The 21,807-nt window shown below is 35.9% G+C and overlaps 1 protein-coding gene across 3 annotated transcripts; it reads left to right on the top strand.

The window, feature by feature from the left end:
• The first annotated feature begins 4,054 nt into the window (after positions 1 to 4,054).
• LOC311085386 (uncharacterized protein) lies at positions 4,055 to 20,133 on the top strand. 3 transcript variants are annotated; one of them, XM_084117899.1, is made up of 6 exons: positions 4,064 to 4,156; positions 4,232 to 4,296; positions 14,529 to 14,930; positions 15,240 to 15,305; positions 15,958 to 16,068; positions 18,254 to 20,133. In XM_084117899.1, exons 3-6 carry the CDS (start codon positions 14,549 to 14,551, stop codon positions 18,280 to 18,282), a joined length of 588 nt encoding a protein of 195 aa, XP_083974025.1. In that variant the 5' UTR covers positions 4,064 to 4,156; positions 4,232 to 4,296; positions 14,529 to 14,548; the 3' UTR covers positions 18,283 to 20,133. The 3 variants fall into 3 exon arrangements, with proteins under 3 accessions (XP_083974024.1, XP_083974025.1, XP_083974023.1); XM_084117898.1 differs by lacking the exon at positions 4,232 to 4,296 and having other exon boundaries at positions 4,055 to 4,156; XM_084117897.1 differs by lacking the exons at positions 4,064 to 4,156; positions 4,232 to 4,296 and adding an exon at positions 6,132 to 6,370.
• Positions 20,134 to 21,807: the final 1,674 nt, after the last annotated feature.

Below are 21,807 nucleotides of genomic sequence, written 5' to 3'. Positions count from 1 at the left end.
CTTGCGTTCTTCTGAACATCTTGGGCTGCAATTGCCCGATGTCATTTCTGAGTCATATCGGACCATAATCTGTCTCTCTTTTAAATGCATATTCCACGAGTGGTAGGCTACGATTGGCTGTTTTAAAATATAATTAATATCGAAACAAAATAACAAAATAACCCAGGCGGTCTCATCTAAGATAAGTTTAGGCCTCCTCCAATAGTACTGACAGCTGGGCATAGCTTGCAGGTTTGCTTAGTGGCAAACTTTTTTCATTTGATTGGTTCAACCGCCACCCGCCCGAATTTAATTAAAATATTATTTTTCGTCACGTCATCCGCCTGATCCGCGGTTTATCCGCATCTCTAGTGTGTGTGTGTGTGTGAGTTTGCTCGGCCCTCCCTCATGCAGTTTAATTGGTTGACATCGCGTGTATGATTGACAGGAACAGAATGTGAGGCTGATCAGACAGTCGAAACAAATGTGTGTGCGCCTTTAGGCCTATATAATTATGTTTTTGTTGGTTTTTGAATTAGTCAATTATTTTAAATGCATTTAAAATCATTCAATATTTCATTATTAGCCTACATAATGATTTAATTTCTATAGGCTATATTTTTAAAAATAGAGTCGGCTCTTCAGATATGCGAGCCGGCTCCCGTCGTTCACCTACAAGAGCCGGCTCTAAGATCCGGCTCATTCGCGAACGACCCATCACTAATAGCAAAACAATGGCAGAGAAAGAGCAATCAAAATTCACATTACCGGCATGCAGTTAGTGAAGGCAAACAAGGCAAAAAAAGAAGACAGTACAAGAAAAGGTAATGAACAAAAAGTCTTTGGATAAACAAAGAAATAAAACGCGTGTCAATATCATCGTGGCTTTCCAGCGACCACCCCGTCCTCAGCCTCTACTTCCTCGGACCCTAGTTGCACGCCATGGCCTCTTGCACGACCTCCTCTGCTTCGCCCTAAAATTATTTTAATTTACAAAAGGACATTTTACAAACCTACATTTTGCGCATGTGCTCCTGCATGCACTTTTCCAGTCACAACACAGCAATCAAAGGAGGACGCGCTGAAAACTGTAATGCTGTTCTCTTCCATCATAACTCGTACTGAGAAGGTTTGAGTTGCAAAGGAATTTGTGACTGTTTCAGCTGTTCAACCACATCAAAGTTTCGTAATTAGTAAGTCCGTGCTTTTTCTCTTTTTGTTCTTATGTGCTGAAGGCTGCTGTGCCTTGGTGAAACGGTGTTTGTACGTACGTGAAGAGCTCTTTTCCAAAACGCCATAAACCTAAAAAGCTGCCTCAAAGAACCAGCAAAAGTAATGATTATGAATGTGTAAAATATTGCAATAAGACATTTTAATTGTTTATTAATTTCTGTGTCGGCTGCAAAGATGAAGTTGACGATATTTGACTCGCGATCTTCGCAGTAGGCTAGTGAACGCATGCACCGGAGAAATGCACATTTAGGCTACATAGTTTTATTTTGTTTTGGATGGTTTTGTTTAGAACCAGATTTCTGTAAATATATTCCACATTTTTTAGGCCTGTGAGGCGAGGCTACGGTTCGGTTCACGATGATATAATCTCCAGTTCAAGCACCTTATGTTGTGATTGATAGCCTATATTTACTTTATGTATTTAATCCAGGAATGAAAATATTAATGAATTAATGAAAAAAAAAATATTAAAATTAAGATACAATTAATACAAAACGAAATTCGTTTTAAAGAAAGGCTTTGTGCTTTCTGTTTTGAGGTCTCTGTTAAAGTTTGAAAGTCTTAGTGCAGCTTTCAGAGCGCTCGCGTCCATAATGGAGAACTGTCAAGTAATATTGTTTTTTCCTCATAAATGCAAACACGAAAAATAAAAGACAAAAACTTTTTTAAAAAGACAAACCATAAATTTAGAAGAAAAAAAAAAAGATGGATTTATAGCGTTTTGGGGGAAAAATGAATGGATTTATACCGTTTTGAAAATGTTATTTTTTTTTTACTTTGAATTGATCATCAACAATATTGTTGTTTGATTTAATAATCACTGTTGCAAGAAGTGCCTAGTTAAGTTTTTTTTTTTTTTTTTTTTTTTGTAAGTGGAAAAAGTAGGGGCTGCCACAGATTCTGTTTAGTTAGCTCCTTTATTGTTTTTTTCTATAGCCTAGAATAATATAGGTCAAATGCAGCAAGTCAAAAGACCAACTGGACCTTCTTTGCCAGTTTGCTCACATTTCTTTGAAGGATGGCAAAAATATCGCCTGAATATCGATATCTAGATATTGGAAAAAAATATTGAGATATTCATTTTTGTCAATATCTCCCACCCCTACATGCAGAACACCATATATGTTATGAATCTTACACGAAATTCATCTTCATCACAATATAACTGATGGTAATGTAAAAAAGTGTATCAATGCAACCTGTTTTTAGCTTATATAACTAGCTCGTTAGCGAATCAAAAAATATATATATTTTAAATACCAATATCAATATGCTAGCTTGATAGTGAGTACTAAAATACATCTTATTTGTTTATATTCATAAGCAATTAGCATTAGATTTTTTTATTACATGTGATTCTGACATGATGTCACTACATGCACTGTGCTCCTTCCTCTCTGCTTCTCTCAGGTAAATAATGCGTCTTCAGCTCAGCGGTTGGAGTCGCGCGTTCATGTGTTTTGGGGGCGTGGCTTTGGAAGGAGCCCAGAAGGGAGGGGGTGGAGTGAATGGAAATAATGAACTGTCTTTAAAACAGTCCTGAGAGGTCTACAGACACTCGATTTTTATACTTTCTTTTTCAGAGTACTTACATTTTAATTATGTATTGATATGTACATAAAGTTTAAACAAATTTGAAAAAGAAGTTTTTTAGACCATTCCTACCTACCCTGCCTTTAAAAAGAAAGGCTGTTGTTTTATTGGCATGACAGATATTTCTACATTTGTGTTTATAAAGCGTTTGTTCCGTACAATTAAAACAAAGCAAAATGAAAATGTGCAAACCAACGAAATGTAAAATAAGAAACATAGCAAAGAAATATAAAATGGATAGCAATTAAATGAAATATTGATAAATTCTAGTATTGTCCACCAGATGGACCCAACATACACAATACAGTCACTTTGGAGAAAAGCATCTAAAATGCATACATGTAAATCACTATTATAGATTAAAACACAGTTTTATCTAATGGATGTTTTTTTTTTTATTCAATGCCACAAGATAACAATCATATTATTTACATTAGCTGCCAGAAAGAGAAATATAGTTGTTTGTTTGGTTAATGGCTTAACTATTTTAGTGAAATCCTTATTAAAAAAAAAAGAATTCAAAAATATATCCAGAATTAAGTCTGCTGAAAACATGTTCTCTCACACTGTATTTCCTCCACGTGTTACAATGTGTACATTTATACTGTGTGTGTTTTAAATAAACTGTTTAATGCTGTAAATGTGTTTTCATTCAACCGTCATTCAATCTGAATTCAGTTTATTCTTATGACTCCCCTTCAGTAATAATATAAGCATATTTATGATCACAGCTGTATATCAGTACAGTAGGTAATAATCTGTTTAAGTCTACAGTGATTTATTGGTGTGACAAATATTTTTACATTTGTATTTGTGGAGTTTATGCATACATTTATGAAAGGAAATTAAAACAGCAACATAACATACATTAAGAATGAAGAACATCGTACAGTCTCTGCTGATGACAGGAACAGGCAGTCGAGCGGAGAAAATTTAGAAAACCAGAATAAATCACATCAGTGAATAAAAGGGCATCTTTTTTTCCCCCATTGTTTTAATGTCTTGAGAGAGAGAGAGAGAGAGAGAGAGAGAGATCCAGTTTGATCATCCATCTTCAGACAAGATCATCATCATATACAGTGATTCTGTCGTCCTGTACATTGATTGCAGCTAATAAAGTGTTTTAATTTCCAAACCTCCACAGAATCAGATCATCATCCCTCTGTAATGGGGTAGAAGGTGAGGACTACAAATCCCATGAGTTAAGACGCTATAAAGGCAAACCAAACAGACTTCCTCTTTGTGGTACCATGCGTCAAGCAGGAAAAGCTGTTTGGTGTCTTTCAAGGCTGTGTAATAGCAGATGAAAACCCAAGTTGATTAATGAGCAGCGTAGAACTGAATTGGGAAGGTAAGGGTTGTGATTTATGAGGACTCTAGTGTGTTTGTCTAGTTTTAACATGTTTGTATTTGTTTTCTGTTTTAGTGTTCTTATGGGAATGGTGTTGATTGGTGCCTCAGAGAATTAAGCAGATATATTTGAGAATACAGGTACTGATATTAATTGAATTTTGAATAGGGAGATTTGGTTTTAAGCTTTATTTATATTTGTGTTTTATGTTTTAATGGTTTTAAGGTTTTTAATCATTGTAAATATTTTATAGGGCAATCATCAATTTTTGTTTTGGACCTACAACTGACGGTGGGGTTCCCATTTTCTTGTAGATGGTTTACTCTGTTAAGGTTTGGGGAACACATGGCAGTGGTTTGATTTACTTTACATTTGTGGAGGTTGGCGTGAAATTGTGTTTATTGAACTTGTGCGTGTGCACAGTTTAGGAGCAATTTTCATTGGATAGGATTGGGAACCGTGTTGTCTGTAACGGTTACAATTTTGTTTGTTTTCTCTCTTTGCCATCTCTGATTACCCCATGTGCTCCTTGTGAATATTGTGTAATAAATTGTGATATTTGCAATGAAACACACTGTGGTTGTGGCGCTCTCTTGAGTTCTCCTCATCCCTTGCGAGATGATGGGGTTACAGTAAGATCAGAGTTTAGAGTGACTGAATCTCCCTCCTTCACTGACACTGACTTCACTGTGTCAGCAAACACTCCTGGAGAACAGAGTTTATCACAGATTAAGGGTCCCAAATCATTGTTGCTTTATAGACTCAGTACTAGGTAACACTGAAATGAAGAACTTGCATGACAGCAGCACAGAAAGAGGAAAGTGCAAGTACAAATAAATGAACATCATGGAAAAGTTGAAAGAATCTGAATCTGTCCCTAAAGTTATTCAGATGATAGTCCTGAATCCAAACCAGAATTAATAAGTTCTTGTTCAATTTCAAAATATCTGAGAATAATAGCAAATGCATCTCCATGTTATTACTCTGTATAAAAACTAAAGCATGAACTAAATCAGTCAGTATACAAACATATAAAACACATTTATTACTTTCCAGCCAGTTTGCACAAACACAAGCAGAACAGAATGACAGCATGAACCATTTCTCTGAACCCACACTAAGTCTGTAAAAATATGGCACAATAATGTTAAGGAATTTTCTGTATAGATTTTTCAAAGGTCTTGCCTGTATTTTAAATTATACATTGAATTGTGTTGTGTTTAAGGTTTAAAAGAAACATCCACAAACTTAAGAGTTCATGCTAAGGGTGAATACATGAAAGGTAAGAATCCAGCCTGTGACTTATTTGATCGTTTCCACAAAATCATTCATCCGGGATTCAAAGGTGCTTTGTGTGGAGTTAAGGCTGATTTATACTTCTGCGTCGTTGTCCGCGGTCACGCGCGCAGAGGGAGCATGTGAAACCCGAGGGAGCGGTCCTAGCAGACCAATCACAGCGCTTGCGTCCGCGTAGAGTTGACGCGTTGTTACATTTTTGGAGAGGTGCACGTCAGGGTACGCCGAAGGGTACGCGCGCTACACACACGTAGCTACGGCGTAAGTTCGACGCAGAAGTATAAATTGGGCTTTAGTCAGATTGCAATGTTACTTTCAATATTCATGTCAGTACAGTTCTATAGCCTACCTAAGACACGGTTTCACTATGTAAATGCGTCACTGTGACTCATTAATTTCATGCTATGGAAAAACCCTGTGACCTTTTGTAGGTGTTTAACTCATCTTTCCCTCGCACTTTGTAACACATCTTTCCCTCTCAGGTCAAAATGCCTTGAAAAATAGTTTTATTTTTTTTATTTTAATTTTTTTGTACAGAAAGCTTTTTTTTTAAGTCAGTTACAAAAAAACGTAGATTGGTCTTACAGAAAGTCACTGCTATAGTTCATATTTCTTAAGAAACAATCTTAACAACTGCCCCCTTATCTTTAATTCGCTCCACCGCTCTTCAAAGTGGGGAATCTGGGGGATTTACGCTGATGTTACTTTCGGTTTCATATTTAAACTTTCATTCTCAAACAAAACGCGATACAGGCACGTTTTTTTATCCGGCTAAGACATTAGACATTAATATTTCATCTGGATCAGGCAGAAAGAGATTGAACAGATCAATGGAACAACACTGGCTATTTAAATCAAACACAGCTGATGAAAGACTAGGACGCTGTTTTCTGCTTACTCTGTTTTTACTCCTTGATGGTAAGACGTTTTTGAATTTATGGTTATAACGCATTTCTTTTAGTTTCATTTAACATCATATTCTAACATCGCATCTTGTTGTAGGCTCTTGGTCGCTGTTTAAATTTTGAAATTGTTTAGGCTGCCTATATAATGTGCCACACAATGTTCCTTGTACTTTTTAGACGGCATTTATTTACGTACTTAGCCTACTGTTCTGGAAAAAGTCAATCATGTGACTAGTTAGGCTACAAAACCACGATCGTTTAATTACACATACAAATCTTTTCTTTTCTTAAGCATCATTGTTTGATAATTCTTTCTACAACACAGCAAAAACAAACAAACACCGGCATGAATAAAAGCCGTATTCGGACGGGACTAATTATCCGAGAGTGGGGTAAAGTAATTCAGCTTCTCAGTGATTTTAGTCCCTTCCGAATGTGCCATCTCAGTAATTTGTCAGTAAAGATTACAGCGACTTTTACCATCAGTAAAAAAGGTCTGGAAAAATTACCTCCGATAATACAAATCCCGTGGGAATAGACCTGCTGTAAATATGTAGGGTGATATCAGGTAAAATGGGCCATCAGGTAAAATGGGCCATTTAATTTTTGGGGGTCCCCCAGGAATTTAGAGTCAATAACTGCAAAGGATTTCAAACTGTTGTCATAACTGTGCTTGACAAGTAACAGGTGATTTGATTGGTTTATGGTTGCTATGGTGGGCGGGGCAATTATTCAAATCAAGACTGCACCAGAAAGCTGCATGGAATGTTAGCCTGGCATACCAAATCTAACTAAACTATTATAAGGATGATAAATCTATAAAAAAAAAAAAAACATGCAAATAAATAACTATGCTTAATATCTGTCTTGATCGCATCAATCAGAAATGTTGTTAGTTTGTTATATGAACACATTTTTTGAAAAAGTTATTTTTTTCTTGGCGGCCCAATTTACCTTAACCCACTGAGGTAAAATGGGCCACATGGTTTCAGACACATGGGACATCATCTGTGTCATTTTATTTACAGTGAGTATGCTAAGTATCCTAAGGATACTGAGGAATGGGTAAAATGTGATCCATGTTCTGCCTGGTTTAAAGGTGAACTAAGTAACTTTTTTTACCTTAACTGAACAGCTTCGGAGTCATTGGAATGGTTATATTACTTATTTCGGGTTGAATGGTGGTCATTTCGCACCCCCCTGGTGCCCGAGAGCGGAAAATACGCACTTGCAACTTTGAGCCGGCGGGCCGCCGGCCGCCGCGTCAGGAAGTCTCGCGTGATATCAGGTCTCGCGATGTAAACAATTGCTTTATGGCCAAAAGAAATCTGCTAAAATGCTGTCATTATTGCGCTCCCTCACGCTGTCCGAACCCGAATGAAGAAGACGTTTTAAAGAATGTCCCATCTGCTTTGATGTCGTTGATCTATAGCCTCTGGTGTCTGAGAATCACCAACGAGTTTTTACAACAGTGTTGTCAAATATCTATTCCGAAGCTGTGGGGGGAGCTCTAGAGAGAAACCTGCGAGCAAAAAGCAAGAATACAGCGAAGAAATCCCGAAGCTACTGAGTGCTGCTTTAATGAGAGCTGTGGTGAAGAGAATGGTATCTGTGATGACGATGGTTCCATTTGCAAAGATTGTGTTTGAAAAATGTTTATCACACACACACATATCAGTTATCAATTTTGAATGTGAATTTTTGTCATTTGCACATTTCGTCCTAAATGTGTTGTACACACACACCACTGACATCATGCTGTTCCAAAATGGACTTTAATTGCACATTTGAATTTGTGGGTTTGCACCCAATTTTTATTATATATTTTTTTTATGGCACATATGAATATGTTTGTTTAATGCAGTTTAAATGTTATGTGGCTGTATAAGAAATTGTTTTAAAATTAAAATTGACGATAAATTACCATTTCCCTTTGCAGTTTGACTGGCCCATTTTACCTAAAACTGCTCATGCAAAAAAAAAAAAAAAATTACATAATTTCAACAAAAAATTATCAAAAACGGTCATTATTAATCACAAAAACACACGGAAAAGGCATATATGGTATTGTATTATTGTCCCAAACGATTTACCAAAAAGTGGCCCAATTTAGCTGATATCACCCTATAAATATTCCATCATTTCCAGTTTAAAAGTAGTTTTCTGTGGTTTCTCAAGTATGGAGGAGCTTGAAAAAGCATTCAGTTGCGTTGCATTCTAGTGGGACAAGTCTGTGGCAGAACTCAATTAAGTGTTTTCCACCATTCAGATCAAAAAGGTGGTCAAAATCAGTTTTTAGAGGCACTGTACTTATTTTATTGGTAGATAAGTGCCTATTACCAACATAATACAATCGGACCGGACCTATTTTATATAAATATAGGTTAGGCTATGTGTTTGCACACATATCAGGAAGCAACGTAATACACACATGAGGACAGGAGTGACGGTGGTGCGTAAATCGAGTTTCCCCCCACTTCTGCTAGTTTTACTGAGATCTCTTATCCCGTGCGAATTGGCCATTTATTACAATGGTCCTGTGGTAAAATTACCACACATTACTCCACCTCTCCATGTTAAACTAGTCCCGTGACTCCCATCTGAATTGGGCTTTAGTGGAGACTTTGTTGTTTTTAATCAAACCTAATTGTTTGTCCCATAGCCCTAACCCCACCTTCAGTCTTAACCTTTTGCATTTAGATATTAATTATTTATGTTTATTTATCTGTTTTTCTCATAGGAACGGTTAGCTAGTCGCTACAAAATCTGATTTCAGGCTGTCTTTAGTCTATGTATGTGAAATCCACACATACATAATTGTTTATTTGAATTGTTCCTGCTTCCTGCTTTGCTACTGTTCGGACGCTTTTGCCTACTGCTCCGCACTTTGCTCTATCGCTTTCGTTATTATTACATTTTATCACCTAATTTTAACTTCAGTGAATCAGCACAGTGCTCAGAACGCTTGGATTACTATAAAAAAGCAGAATTAGTTTCATTCCTTCAGAATTCACTGAAGCTTACATTCCGAGGAAGAGAAAACTGAACTGCTTACATTCCGGCGGAAGAGAAAACATTCACAAGGATAAGAGAAAATGCGTCCTTTTGATTCTACTTGCTGTACTAACTGCCAAAAACTTTTACAAAGGATTACAGTTCTTGAAACAAAGCTAATGGTAGGATCAAACCAGACGGAACCCACAACAGAGTTTCATCATGGACAAATACAGCGCACAGCCGGTGAGTGTCATGAATTTAATGCTCCTCAACAGAACATACCTAGTGCAGAGAAACAAGCCGATCGACCTACAAACCGTTGGTACAAAGAGGGGGCAAAACCCAAAAATAGAGGCATTAGACTCTCTCAGGCAAAAATAGTTTCATCTACACCATACACAGCTACAAGGATTACAAACACTGGTCGTCTTCCACAACCTATTCATCTTAAGAACAGATTTGAAGTATTATTGAATGAGGAATGCTCAAATTTGTTAAATGTGGATGAACACAGACAGCCAGGAGCTCACTCTGATACTAACAGGCGCTCAAGGTCAAGCAGACAGCGGCACTCAGCTCAGAGCGCAGCCGAGGTCAAAACATTGATAGTTGGGGACTCTACGATCAGAGATATCAGCTCGAAAGATACAACTACATGCTGCCTTCCACAAGCAACAACCTCTGACGTAAACAGAGAAATTCAAAACATTTTGATGAAACATAAGACTGCAAATCGACTCATCATTCATGTGGGGAAGAATGATATCCATAAAGAGCAGTCAGAACAGCTTAAGAAGGATTTCAATGAACTTTTTGAAACACTCAAAAGACTGAAAGTACAAACATTCATCAGTGGACCACTTCCAGCTAGAGGAAGTAACAGGTTCTCACGGTTGCTTGGGCTTAATTCATGGCTGCAAAAAACCTGTAATATAAAAGGAGTGAACTTCATAGACAACTTTAATCTTTTCTGGAATCAGAGGCCACTGTTTCAACAAAATGGCCATCTTCCAAACAAACTGGGTTCAAGAGTGCTAAAGGACAATATCCTTTTCTCCCTTCATCATCCTTCTGCCAATCCAATCAACCAGAATGGCACACACTCACCTGGACACAGTTTGAATGACCACAGGACTTCACCTCAGGACTTGAATGGGCATGCGGCTGACACATCTCACAAAGACAATGATAACACCATGCAGCCAAAACAACTTCTGCTCACGGACACAACTTCAGCTGAGCCGTGCCCACTGAGCTCACCAGAGTCAGACTGTGACATATTAGAAATGTCACAAGATTCAGCTCCCAAGGACAGCATATTACAGCCTCGAATAACAACAGATTCAGCACCCGAGAATGACAAGGGAAGCCAGGACAGCATATTACAGCCTCCAATAACAACAGATTCAGCACCCAAGAATGACCAGGGAAGCCAGGACAGCATATTACAGCCTCCAATAACAACAGATTCAGCACCCAAGAATGACCAGGGAAGCCAGGACAGTACATTACAGCCTCCAATAACAACAGATTCAGCACCCAAGAATGACCAGGGAAGCCAGGACAGTACATTACAGCCACCAGTAACAACAGATTCAGCACCCAAACACGACCAGGAAAGCCAAGACAGCATATTACAGCCTCCATTAACACCACAGCCACTCTCACCGCTATCACTATCTCCTACATCCCCATTGATGTGTTTCTCAGAGAAAATGGAAAAACTAGTGTATGCTGGAACCCAATTCGCTGGAAGCCCCCAGATATCAACCAGAAAAACATCACTACCACCAAAGTCTATGGGCGCAGCTCGCCCTCTCCCCCCTCCCCCTCCCCCTCTTCCTCCTCCTCGAGCATTAAGGCCCCTTCCACAACGCCAGGGCCCACAACTTCCACCGTCTGCTCGAGGTGTTACAAAATCAACCGATACCAGCTCCAAGTGATTTGTGCCGGGTCCCCGCTGTGATAACAGTAACTTTCTCAAATGTTTACAGAACAAGCGGGAACCCAGTGTTCCTGTATCATCTGTTCATTCACATGTTAGAAAGTCTAAGGCCTTTAAAAGCCGTACAGCAAACCCATCTAATCTGGTGCCTATCACACGACAAACTAAGATTGTGGACACAAAAAGCAAGACTGTTAAGTTAGCACTTTTAAACATCCGCTCACTTAAAAATAAATCACTTCTAGTCAATGACTTTATAAGCACATACAACCTGGACTTTATATTTCTAAATGAAACTTGGCTAGAAGACAGCTGCAGTGCAACAATTCTCAATGAAACATCTCCTCCGAACTTTACCTTTATGAGTGTCTCCAGAGCTGGAAGGAGAGGTGGGGGTGTAGCTGCTCTTTTTAAAGATGTCTATCAATGTAAGCAAATATCATTTGGTAATTACTCATCTTTCGAATATCTGGGTATTGTGTTAAAAGGTGCTCCACGGATTTTACTTATCACTATTTACAGGCCTCCAAAATACTCTTCAGCCTTTGCTGAAGACTTTACAGAACTGTTATCAATAATTTCCTCAGAGTTTGACAGTTTCACTATTGCTGGAGATTTTAACATTCACATAGATAATGCAGAAAATAATATGGCAAAAGAAATCAATACTGTTTTAAAAACTTTTGATCTGATTCAACATGTACATGGGCCCACACACAATCGTGGACACACTCTAGATTTACTTATCAGTAAGGGTCTAAACATTTCATTGAATGATATTAAGGATGTCGCACTCTCTGATCATTACTGTATTTTCTTTGATTTATTGATCTCTCCTGCCATTGAAGTTAGATCTGTGTCTGTCAAGAAGAGATGCTTAAATGAGAACACTAGTGTACTATTTATGAAGGCCATATCCCTAAGACCGAGCATATCTGCTGACTCGGTTGATTCTCTCCTTGATTCTTTTAACTCGAAGGTTAAAAATGTAATTGATGATATTGCTCCTGTGAAAGTCAGGAAGAATGGTAAACAAAAAGCACCTTGGAGAAACTCAACAGCAGTGCAAATTATGAAAAGACAATGCAGAAAATCAGAGCGCATGTGGCGAAAGACAAAACTTGTAATCCACTATAACATCTATAGAGACACCATTCGTGCTTTCAATATGGAACTAGGCAAAGCTAGACAAACTTTCTTCTCCAATATCATAAACAGAAACCTAAATAATACTCGAAATCTCTTCGCTACTGTCGACAGACTAACAAATCCCCCAAGCCAGATTCCCAGTGAAATGCTCTCCGACAGCAAGTGTAGTGAGTTTGCTACCTTTTTCTCTGAGAAAATCAATAATATTAGAAAGGTGATCAGCACATCCTTGAGTTGCGCTGGGGTCAGTCAGATCAGACCACCTGAGAAAGTAGTTACTATGTCTGATTTTGAAGAAATTGATGGCAAAATTCTGAAAGAAACCGTTCAGCACCTTAAAACATCAACCTGCGCCCTTGACACACTTCCCACATCTTTTTTTAAAAGTGTGTTAGACTGTTTAGAAGCAGATCTCCTAGAAGTGGTAAATGCCTCACTTTTCTATGGAAGTTTTCCAAACTCCCTTAAAACTGCTGTTGTCAAACCCCTCCTGAAAAAGAGCAATCTGGATAAGACTATATTAAGCAACTATAGACCGATCTCAAATCTTCCTTTCACAGGCAAAATCATTGAAAAAGTTGTCTTCAATCAGCTGAACAAATTCTTAAACTCAAATGGATACTTTGATAATTTTCAATCTGGCTTCCGATCGCATCACAGCACAGAGACGGCGCTCATTAAGATAATAAACGATATTCGCTTAAATACTGATACAGGCAAATTATCAGTGCTGGTACTACTCGACCTCAGTGCTGCATTTGACACTGTCGATCACAAAATACTTCTAGACAGGCTGGAAAACTGGGTGGGGTTTTCTGGGACAGTTCTAAAATGGTTCAGGTCATACTTAGATGGGAGAGGTTATTATGTGAGTATAGGTGACCATAAGTCTGAGTGGACGCCCATGACATGCGGAGTCCCTCAAGGCTCAATTCTTGCGCCACTCCTGTTCAACCTGTACATGCTCCCAATGAGCCAAATAATGAGAAAGAACCAAATCTCTTACCACAGCTATGCAGACGACACACAGCTCTACTTAGCCCTATCGCCTAACGATTACAGCCCAATTGACTCTCTGCTTCAATGCATTGATGAAGTCAACAGCTGGATGTGCCAAAACTTTCTACAGTTAAACAAAGACAAAACTGAAATCATTGTGTTTGGAAACAAAGATGAAGTTCTCAAGGTGAACGCATACCTTCACTCTAAAGGTCAAACAACTAAAAATCAGGTCAAGAATCTTGGTGTGTCTTTAGAGTCAGACCTTAGTTTCAATAGTCATGTCAAAGTAATAACTAAATCAGCATACTATCATCTGAAAAATATTGCAAGAATTAGATGCTTTGTTTCCAGTCAAGACTTAGAAAAACTAGTGCATGCTTTCATCACCAGCAGGGTGGATTATTGTAATGGACTCCTCACTGGCCTTCCCAAAAAGACCATAAGACATTTGCAGCTCATACAGAACGCTGCAGCCAGGATTCTTAGCAGAACCAGAAAATATGATCATATCACACCAGTACTCAGGTCATTACACTGGCTGCCAGTTACTTATAGGATTGATTTTAAAGTATTATTACTAGTATATAAATCATTCAATGGCCTAGGACCTCAATACATTGCAGATATGCTCACGGAATACAAACCCAACATATTACTCAGATCATTAGGATCACATCAGCTAGAAGTTCCAAGAGTTCACTCTAAGCAAGGAGAGTCTGCTTTTAGCTATTATGCCAGCCGCAGCTGGAACCAGCTTCCAGAGGAGATCAGATGTGCTCCTACTGTAGTCACATTCAAATCCAGACTCAAAACACATCTGTTTAGCTGTGCATTTAATGAATGAGCACTGTGTCACTGTTTGTCCGACTGTTTATACTGTGTCTTATTTTAGTCTTTATTCTAAACTGTTTTAATTATTTTTAGTTCTTTCTCGTTTCTTTATTTTAAACTGTTCTTTATTCTAAACTGTTTTAATTATTTTTAGTTCTTTCTTGTTTATGTAAAGCACTTTGAATTACCATTGTGTATGAAATGTGCTATATAAATAAACTTGCCTTGCCTTTATTTGTGTCCTCAGGTGTGTTTGGCGATGAAGTGATGCCAGTGTCAGTGATGGCGGGAGATTCTGTTACTCTAAACACTAATATTACTAAAAAACATCATGACAAGATGCTGTGGTATTTTGAAGACACTCGCATAGCTCTGATCAACGGACATCTCAACACGAGCTGTTTATATGATGGAGAAGACGGGAGATTCAGAGGCAGACTGGAGGTGGACTATGAGACCGGATCTCTGACCATCATGAACATCAGATCTGAACATGCTGGACGTTATGAAGCAGAGCTGATCAGAAGCGAGAGTTCAGGCAAAAGGCAAAGCTTGAACAGAAACCGCAAGTGTGACAGCACAAAAATTACCAAAAAAATCAGCAGCACTCATGATGATACCATCAAAATATTCAGTGTGATCGTCAGTGGTGAGTCACTCAATGTCATTTACCCTTATGTATTTTTGTTGTTTAAGGAATTAAATTATTTAATTAAATTATTTTTCTATTTTCTATTATAATAAACATTTAATTTAATTGGTATGCTGTAAATTGAACTGCATTTCTGATCACTCTGCTCAGTCATTTTTGAATTAAATATGCTATACTGAAATCCTGTGATCCTACACACAATCCTGCATCCATGTGTCTTTGTAACATTGAATCAAAAGATTGTCAAAAATGTCAATTCTTGTGTTCTTTCATATTTCTTTATTTTCATTGGTTTGTGTTTTCCAGCTTCTCTGTCTGATCAAGATAAAACCAATGAAGAACCACATATGGAGAAGCATGCGGTTGACTTGAGTATGTTTTCTACTCTACTTTTTATAAAATCTATTATATCATAACATGTTTTGCAGTTTATTTAATAACTACACTGTTCTTATGGGGAACTTCACTTTATAATTCACCTAAATGATTCTGATGTTGTTCATTTGAACACAAAATATGAATTAAAAAAATATATATAAAGAATGTTTGTCAAACTTTATCCTAAACACTTGCTATTTATAATTGAATAAAGATGTCAGATACAATAACGCTGTAGCATTGGGAAGCCCATAACATGCTCCCTCCAAAAGTTTCTACAAACCATGGATACATTCTACTGGAAAAGCAAACAGAAACCGATTTAAAGTTCATGATGAGAGATGTTAGGGGGGGAATGCTCTCTCGATACTTCTGAAAGTAAACCTCATAGGTTATAGATCTAATTGAAGCACAGATAGTTTAGTTGTAAACAGGGGAAGTTAATCTCTAATTCTCCTTTGGAAAAATGTGGTAACATCCAAATTTCAGAAACTGTTGAAGACTATTTCACCTTAGAGGAATTAGCCTTTCACACCTCCAATTTGGACATACAGTACATTGTCCAGAGATAATATATCTAATGAATATGTTATAATCACAGTCAGATTCACTCACACTAATGTCTGTTTCTCTTTATCTGGTCCAGGTTCAGGTATATCTTCAGGTGCTGTTGCAGGATTATCTGCTGCTGTTCTGCTGGTGTGTGTAGCTTCAGCTGTTGGTGTGACTTACTATCGCCACAGGAGCTCTGAAAAGGGTAAGCATCACCTACAGTTACTATAGGAAAACTTTGTGTGCAAAAGTATTACCTGGCTCTCGGGAATACTTGATTCTGATTGGTCAGTCGGGACATTCCATGCTCAGATATTTCCTGATAATGACATCATAACTAAAATTCGCTTGAAGGGGCGCCACTTGTAGGGGTTTTCCAAATGAAAGTGAAAGACTGAATCTCTTCACGAAGGGGGCTTCCACAAGTCTGTTAGTGAAGGGTACATGTGATGGTCATGGAAGTCATTTTATTGCTTATGGTCATGTGACCGCGAGTCCTGGCGATTCAATTTAAAGCTAGATGGCAGGAAAATTCAGTTAAAGTATAAACAAAATAAGTTTGTGTTGTGTATGAGACATACATTGTTATATATTTCATATGACATTTGCATGTTTTGTTGGTAAGAAATATTTAAAAGTAGAAATGTTTTGCAACTAGGGGACAATGGGGCACAACCTTACACTTTCTGACTTTGTGTAAATTCCCTTGAGGTTCAGAGTATTTCCCCTCAGTAATTTCACAAATCTAGAACAAATATGTTGTCTTGTTTAAACAATACAGTGTATATGGCAAGCCGATTTTCAATTTTCTAGTCAATTTTCACTAGTTAAAATGATAATTCTTGATATCAGGAATAATGTTTCTACTAGTAACAATGGCAATTTTTGATATCAGGAATTACATTTCAACTAGTAAAAATGTTCATTCTTGATATCAACAATTGACTTTTAACTAGTTAAAACTATTATTCTTGATATTAACAATTTAATTTGAACTAGTAAAAACTATAATTCTTGATATTAACAATTTATATCCTGGGAATGGCAATAGGCAAGCCGTTTTGACTTTTAATCATTCGCAGGATTTGAATTCTTGATATCAACAACTACATTATCGCTAGTTAAAATGATAGTTATTGATATCAGGAATTAGATTTCTACTAGTAACAATGGCAATTTTTGATATCAGGAATTACATTTCCACTAGTTAAAATGATAATTCTTGATATCAACAATTGAATTTCAACTAGTAAAAACTATAATTGTTGATATCTGTAATTGTATTTTCACTAGTGAAATGTCACCATAGGCTGCCATTCAAAATCAATTGTTGATATCAAGAATTGATTTCTTACTAGTTAAAATTCCAGTTTCACATATCAGAAATACAATTCTTACTAGTAAAAACCTTTATTTTTGATATCAAGAATTCAATTGTCACTAGTTGAAATGTCTATTCTTGATATCAACAATTGAATTGCTACTAGTAACAATGTTCATTTTTGATATCAATAATTCCATTTTCACTAGTGACAATGTTAATTTCTGATATCATGAATGTGATTGTTACTAGTAAGAAAGCCATTTTAGAGATCTGAAATTATATTGATATCAGAAATACATTTTCAGATATCAAAAATTAACATTGTTACTAGTAGCAATTCAATTGTTGATATCAAGAATAGACCTTTCAACTAGTGACAATTGAATTATTGATATCAGTAATTGCCATTTTTACTAGTAACAATGTAATTCTTGATATCAACAATTATATTTCTACTAGTAAGAAATCAATTCTTGATATCAACAATTGATTTTGAATGGCAGCCTATGGTGACATTTCACTAGTGAAAATACAATTGTTGATATCAAGAATTCAATTGTTGATATCAAGAATTATATTTTTGATATCAAGAATTAAATTGTTGATATCAAGAATTCAATTGTTGATATCAACAATTGAATTCTTGATATCAACAATTACATTTTTGATATCAAAAAATGTAATTGTTGATATCAAAAATGTAATTCTTGATATCAACAATTCATATCCCGGAAATGAATAAAAGTTAAAACGGCTTGCCATACAGTGTATGTTTTCTTTTCTTTATCTAATTTTCTTTAAAAATTGTAATTGAAATGTAAAAACAACCATACATTAGCTTGGGGTTTTATCTGAATTTTGATGCTATTTTTATTCAATACATTATTGATATGGCAACTATTAAATACACTATACAAACACACACACACACACTCACACTGTGATACTGTACTGACCTAAACTGTAGATGACGGATCTATATCTACAGATCTGCAGATGCTGATTTTTTTTTCTTTAGGTTTCTGTAACTAAACATCACTGTTAATTTCTCTTTCTCTTCTTACAGAAATATTACATACAGATTGTGTGATCTGAGAGGATCCCAGCAGGACCAGTGTGCAGCTTCAACATTTTTACCACTGACGCGAATGTAAACATCTAAGTTTCTAAAATACTTAGTGAAATTAAGCTTTTTTCATGTTTAAATGACGTTTAAATTTTCATGTTTTTCATGCTTCATTCCTCTGTTCTGTTCCATTTTTTTTAGTCACTGTGTGATTGTGTGTATGTGTTTTGTTTAGGTTAGTTATGGGGTTCGTGATTTAGTTCATAAACTCGTGCACAAATATTTGGTTCACATTCTCTGCTTGTGGCAAAGTCAATTTAACGATTTCTGATCTTGTGATGCGCTCTGAGCGCTGTACGTGCTAAGAAATAATTATTTTCTGTGGTCATGAAAAACGGCCTTTTCTTAGAATGAATAAATAATCAATGTTTGCTGGACGAATTGATTAAGGCCACATTTACACACTTAGCCGTACCACAGATCTACCTGTAACAAAATGTATTTAATTGACAAATTCCACATGAAGAACTACCATATCCATAATCCTGAAGAGTCAGATAATCATGGGTTCATTCCCTCATATGTGGCCTTTTACCTCTGTTTTTTTTTTTGTTTTTTTTTGTTTTTTGCTTCAAATCATAGTTGGCTGCTGCTAGAGAATGTGAAATATGGAGAAGATGAATGTGAAAAACACTTCCAAAACAGAAATTACACTGTCACTTTTACACTGTATTATCTTATTTATTCACGAGGGGAAAACTACAATGTTATGTGTTGTTAAGTGAAAATGCAATTTATTCTATTATATTGCCTTACATATATAGGCTTATGTATGTCATTAGCCACATTTATAACCTTATGAGTGGAATATAAATATATGCAATTTATTCTGTATTAACCGATGGTTTATGTATAACCTTGCATATGATATTAGTTATTGTATCTTATTAAAAAAGAGTGTTGTATAAGAAAAACACTGCAATTTGTTTTGTAAAAGTCTTTATTTTTGAATCTGGTTTATTAATAAGAGGACACTGCAACTTGTTTTGTAAAAGTTTTTATTTTTGAATCTGGTTTATTAATAAGAAGACACTGCAACTTGTTTTGTAAAAGTCTTTATTTTTTAATCTGGTTTATTAATAAGAAGACACTGCAACTTGTTTTGTATAAGTCTTTATTTGTAATAATGCATGCAAGAAACAATAATAATATACTCATGATTGAAGCATTTAATTAATAGAAAGAATAGTATATAGTTGATGTAAGCAACATTAAGTAGTAAAACAGTGTATAGCGAAGTAAAGTAGAAATAGAAGGTATCACCTGTTTCTTTACAGACCAAGCGAAGAAGACGCTTAAGGATCCAAGCAAGGAAGGCTTTTTATAAGACGTTCTTGGAGGAACTAAAAGGTTTAACAATAGATCAAGATTTTGGATTGGATAAATTGTCTATGAGTGATGGAATATGTGATAAGGGGGTGTGATACGGAGTATAAAAACAAAGTGTAATATTTCAACGTCAGACGCTGTAATACCCCAACAGCCTCTCCTCAGTTCAATTGTCTTAGCCTGCCACCTGTAGTTGAAACTTGTGAATAGTTTATTGTACTCTTTGAGATTTTTTGTTTTATTTCATTTTATTATTTAGTATGTAAACCTATTAACTTTACTATAATAAAAATACTAATAATCATTTAAAAAAAGAACCAGCCTGCTTTGAGTCTCTGTATAAAGAGTTGAGCTGAACTAAACCATGGAGTAGTCTTTCGACTGAGTTGTAAGCATGAATATTTATGTACTTATTGTTTAGATCGAAGTTGACTTACTTTACTTTACCTGAGAATAAATAGAATAAGGTAGAAGGTGTTTGGGAATACACACCATAAAACAGTGTCTATAATAAAAAGACTCTTCAGATTTCCTGTGGCATTCTGTTGCTTGTGTTTTTATTGAATTGTGTTTAGTGTATTTCTATTTAATTCAATAATTAAAATAATCAAGCTATTATGTAATAGTTGTATATTTTAAACATCTTCATTCCTCATGGATTGCATTTGTTGGTACACAAACTTAGCAGAATCATTCAGTCTGAATTAATATTTTATTGTTATAAAACCCTTCAACTGAAAACAGGCTTATTTATGATTCATGAATGTGTATCAGATGGGTGCTACTCCGTTCTCAGTTTAAATTTTATGTTGTTTTATTGGCATGACAGATATTTCTACATTTGTGTTTATAAAGCGTTTGCAGCTTTGTTCCGTACAATTAAAGCAAAGTGAAAATTTGCAAACCAACAAAACATAAATTAAGAAACTGTAATTGGCAAAGAAATATACTCAACTGAATGGCAATTAAAGGGGTTTTATAATGCCCTTTTCACAAGATGTAAAATAAGTCTCTGATGTCTCCAGAGTGTGAATGTGAAGTTTTAGCTCAAAATACCTCACAGATATTTTTATATAGCATGTTAAAGTTGTCACTTTTTGAGGGTGAGCAAAAATGCACTGTTTTTGTGTCTGTTCCTTTAAATGCAAATGAGCTGCTGCTCCCAGCACAGAGGGTGGAGCTACAACAGCTTGTGTCCTTTTACCTCACACAGACATGCGCTGAAAATTTCAAACACTTTTAGTCTTTTATGTTCAAACCAGAGTAGGACAATGATGGAGAGACTTAAGAAGAAGTGACAACATGTAGAAGCAACAGTACATTTCTGAAAGGGAAGTTGATGAATTTATGTAGCTTATGTGTAGTTATCTTCTAGTCATTGATTAGCATATTCTGTCATGATAATGAATTAAAAATGATAAAATGATTTCTTTAAAAGCAAATATCTCCCTTTGCTTTGAACTTTGAGCGTTGTAACTTTGCAGATATTGTTTATGCACAAACAGCAACATTACACACTAACTAATGTTAGAAAAGTGAAATCAATCAACCACCCCTTTAAAATGAAATAGATGAATATTCTAGTTTTGGCCACCATATGGACCCACCATACACCATATGGAGAAAAACATCTGAAAAAGCATACATGTATCACTATTATAGATTAAAACTCAAAATATTATGATATCAGATGGATTTTTTTTATTCAATGCCACAAAATAACTATCATTATTGACATTAGCTGCCAGAAAGAGAGAAAAAAATACATAAAGAACATTAAATGCACATTTCTATCATGAATATGAATATCACGAATATAGATTTCTAAATCGTTCCAGAATGGTCTTATAGTAGACTAATAGACTTACAGTAGACAAAATAAAAGTGTCAAAATACAAATTCAATGTTATCTTGCTCTGTTATTGCAGAATGCAGAATCTCTGACAACGTTCAAAAGACAACTGAAAACATATCTCTTCTGTGAGCACTTATCCTCATAATAAAAAATATTAAATAAAACTTTCTTTAGTCCTTCTTTGTCTGGCTTATGCTACTCTGAGCAATGCCTGAACTTTGTATTTTGAGCACTTTGCGGGTTTTTTTTTTTTTTTTTTTTTTGTCTCTTCCTGATGGAGAAAATAAATAGGAAAAATGCATCTAGAATT

The sequence above is a fragment of the Abramis brama genome (assembly GCF_963993115.1).
Source record: "Abramis brama genome assembly, chromosome: 6".
NCBI classification, from domain to species: domain Eukaryota; kingdom Metazoa; phylum Chordata; class Actinopteri; order Cypriniformes; family Leuciscidae; genus Abramis; species Abramis brama.
Note: the sequence above shows the minus strand (reverse complement) of the source record. Positions and strands in the feature narration are given on the sequence as shown.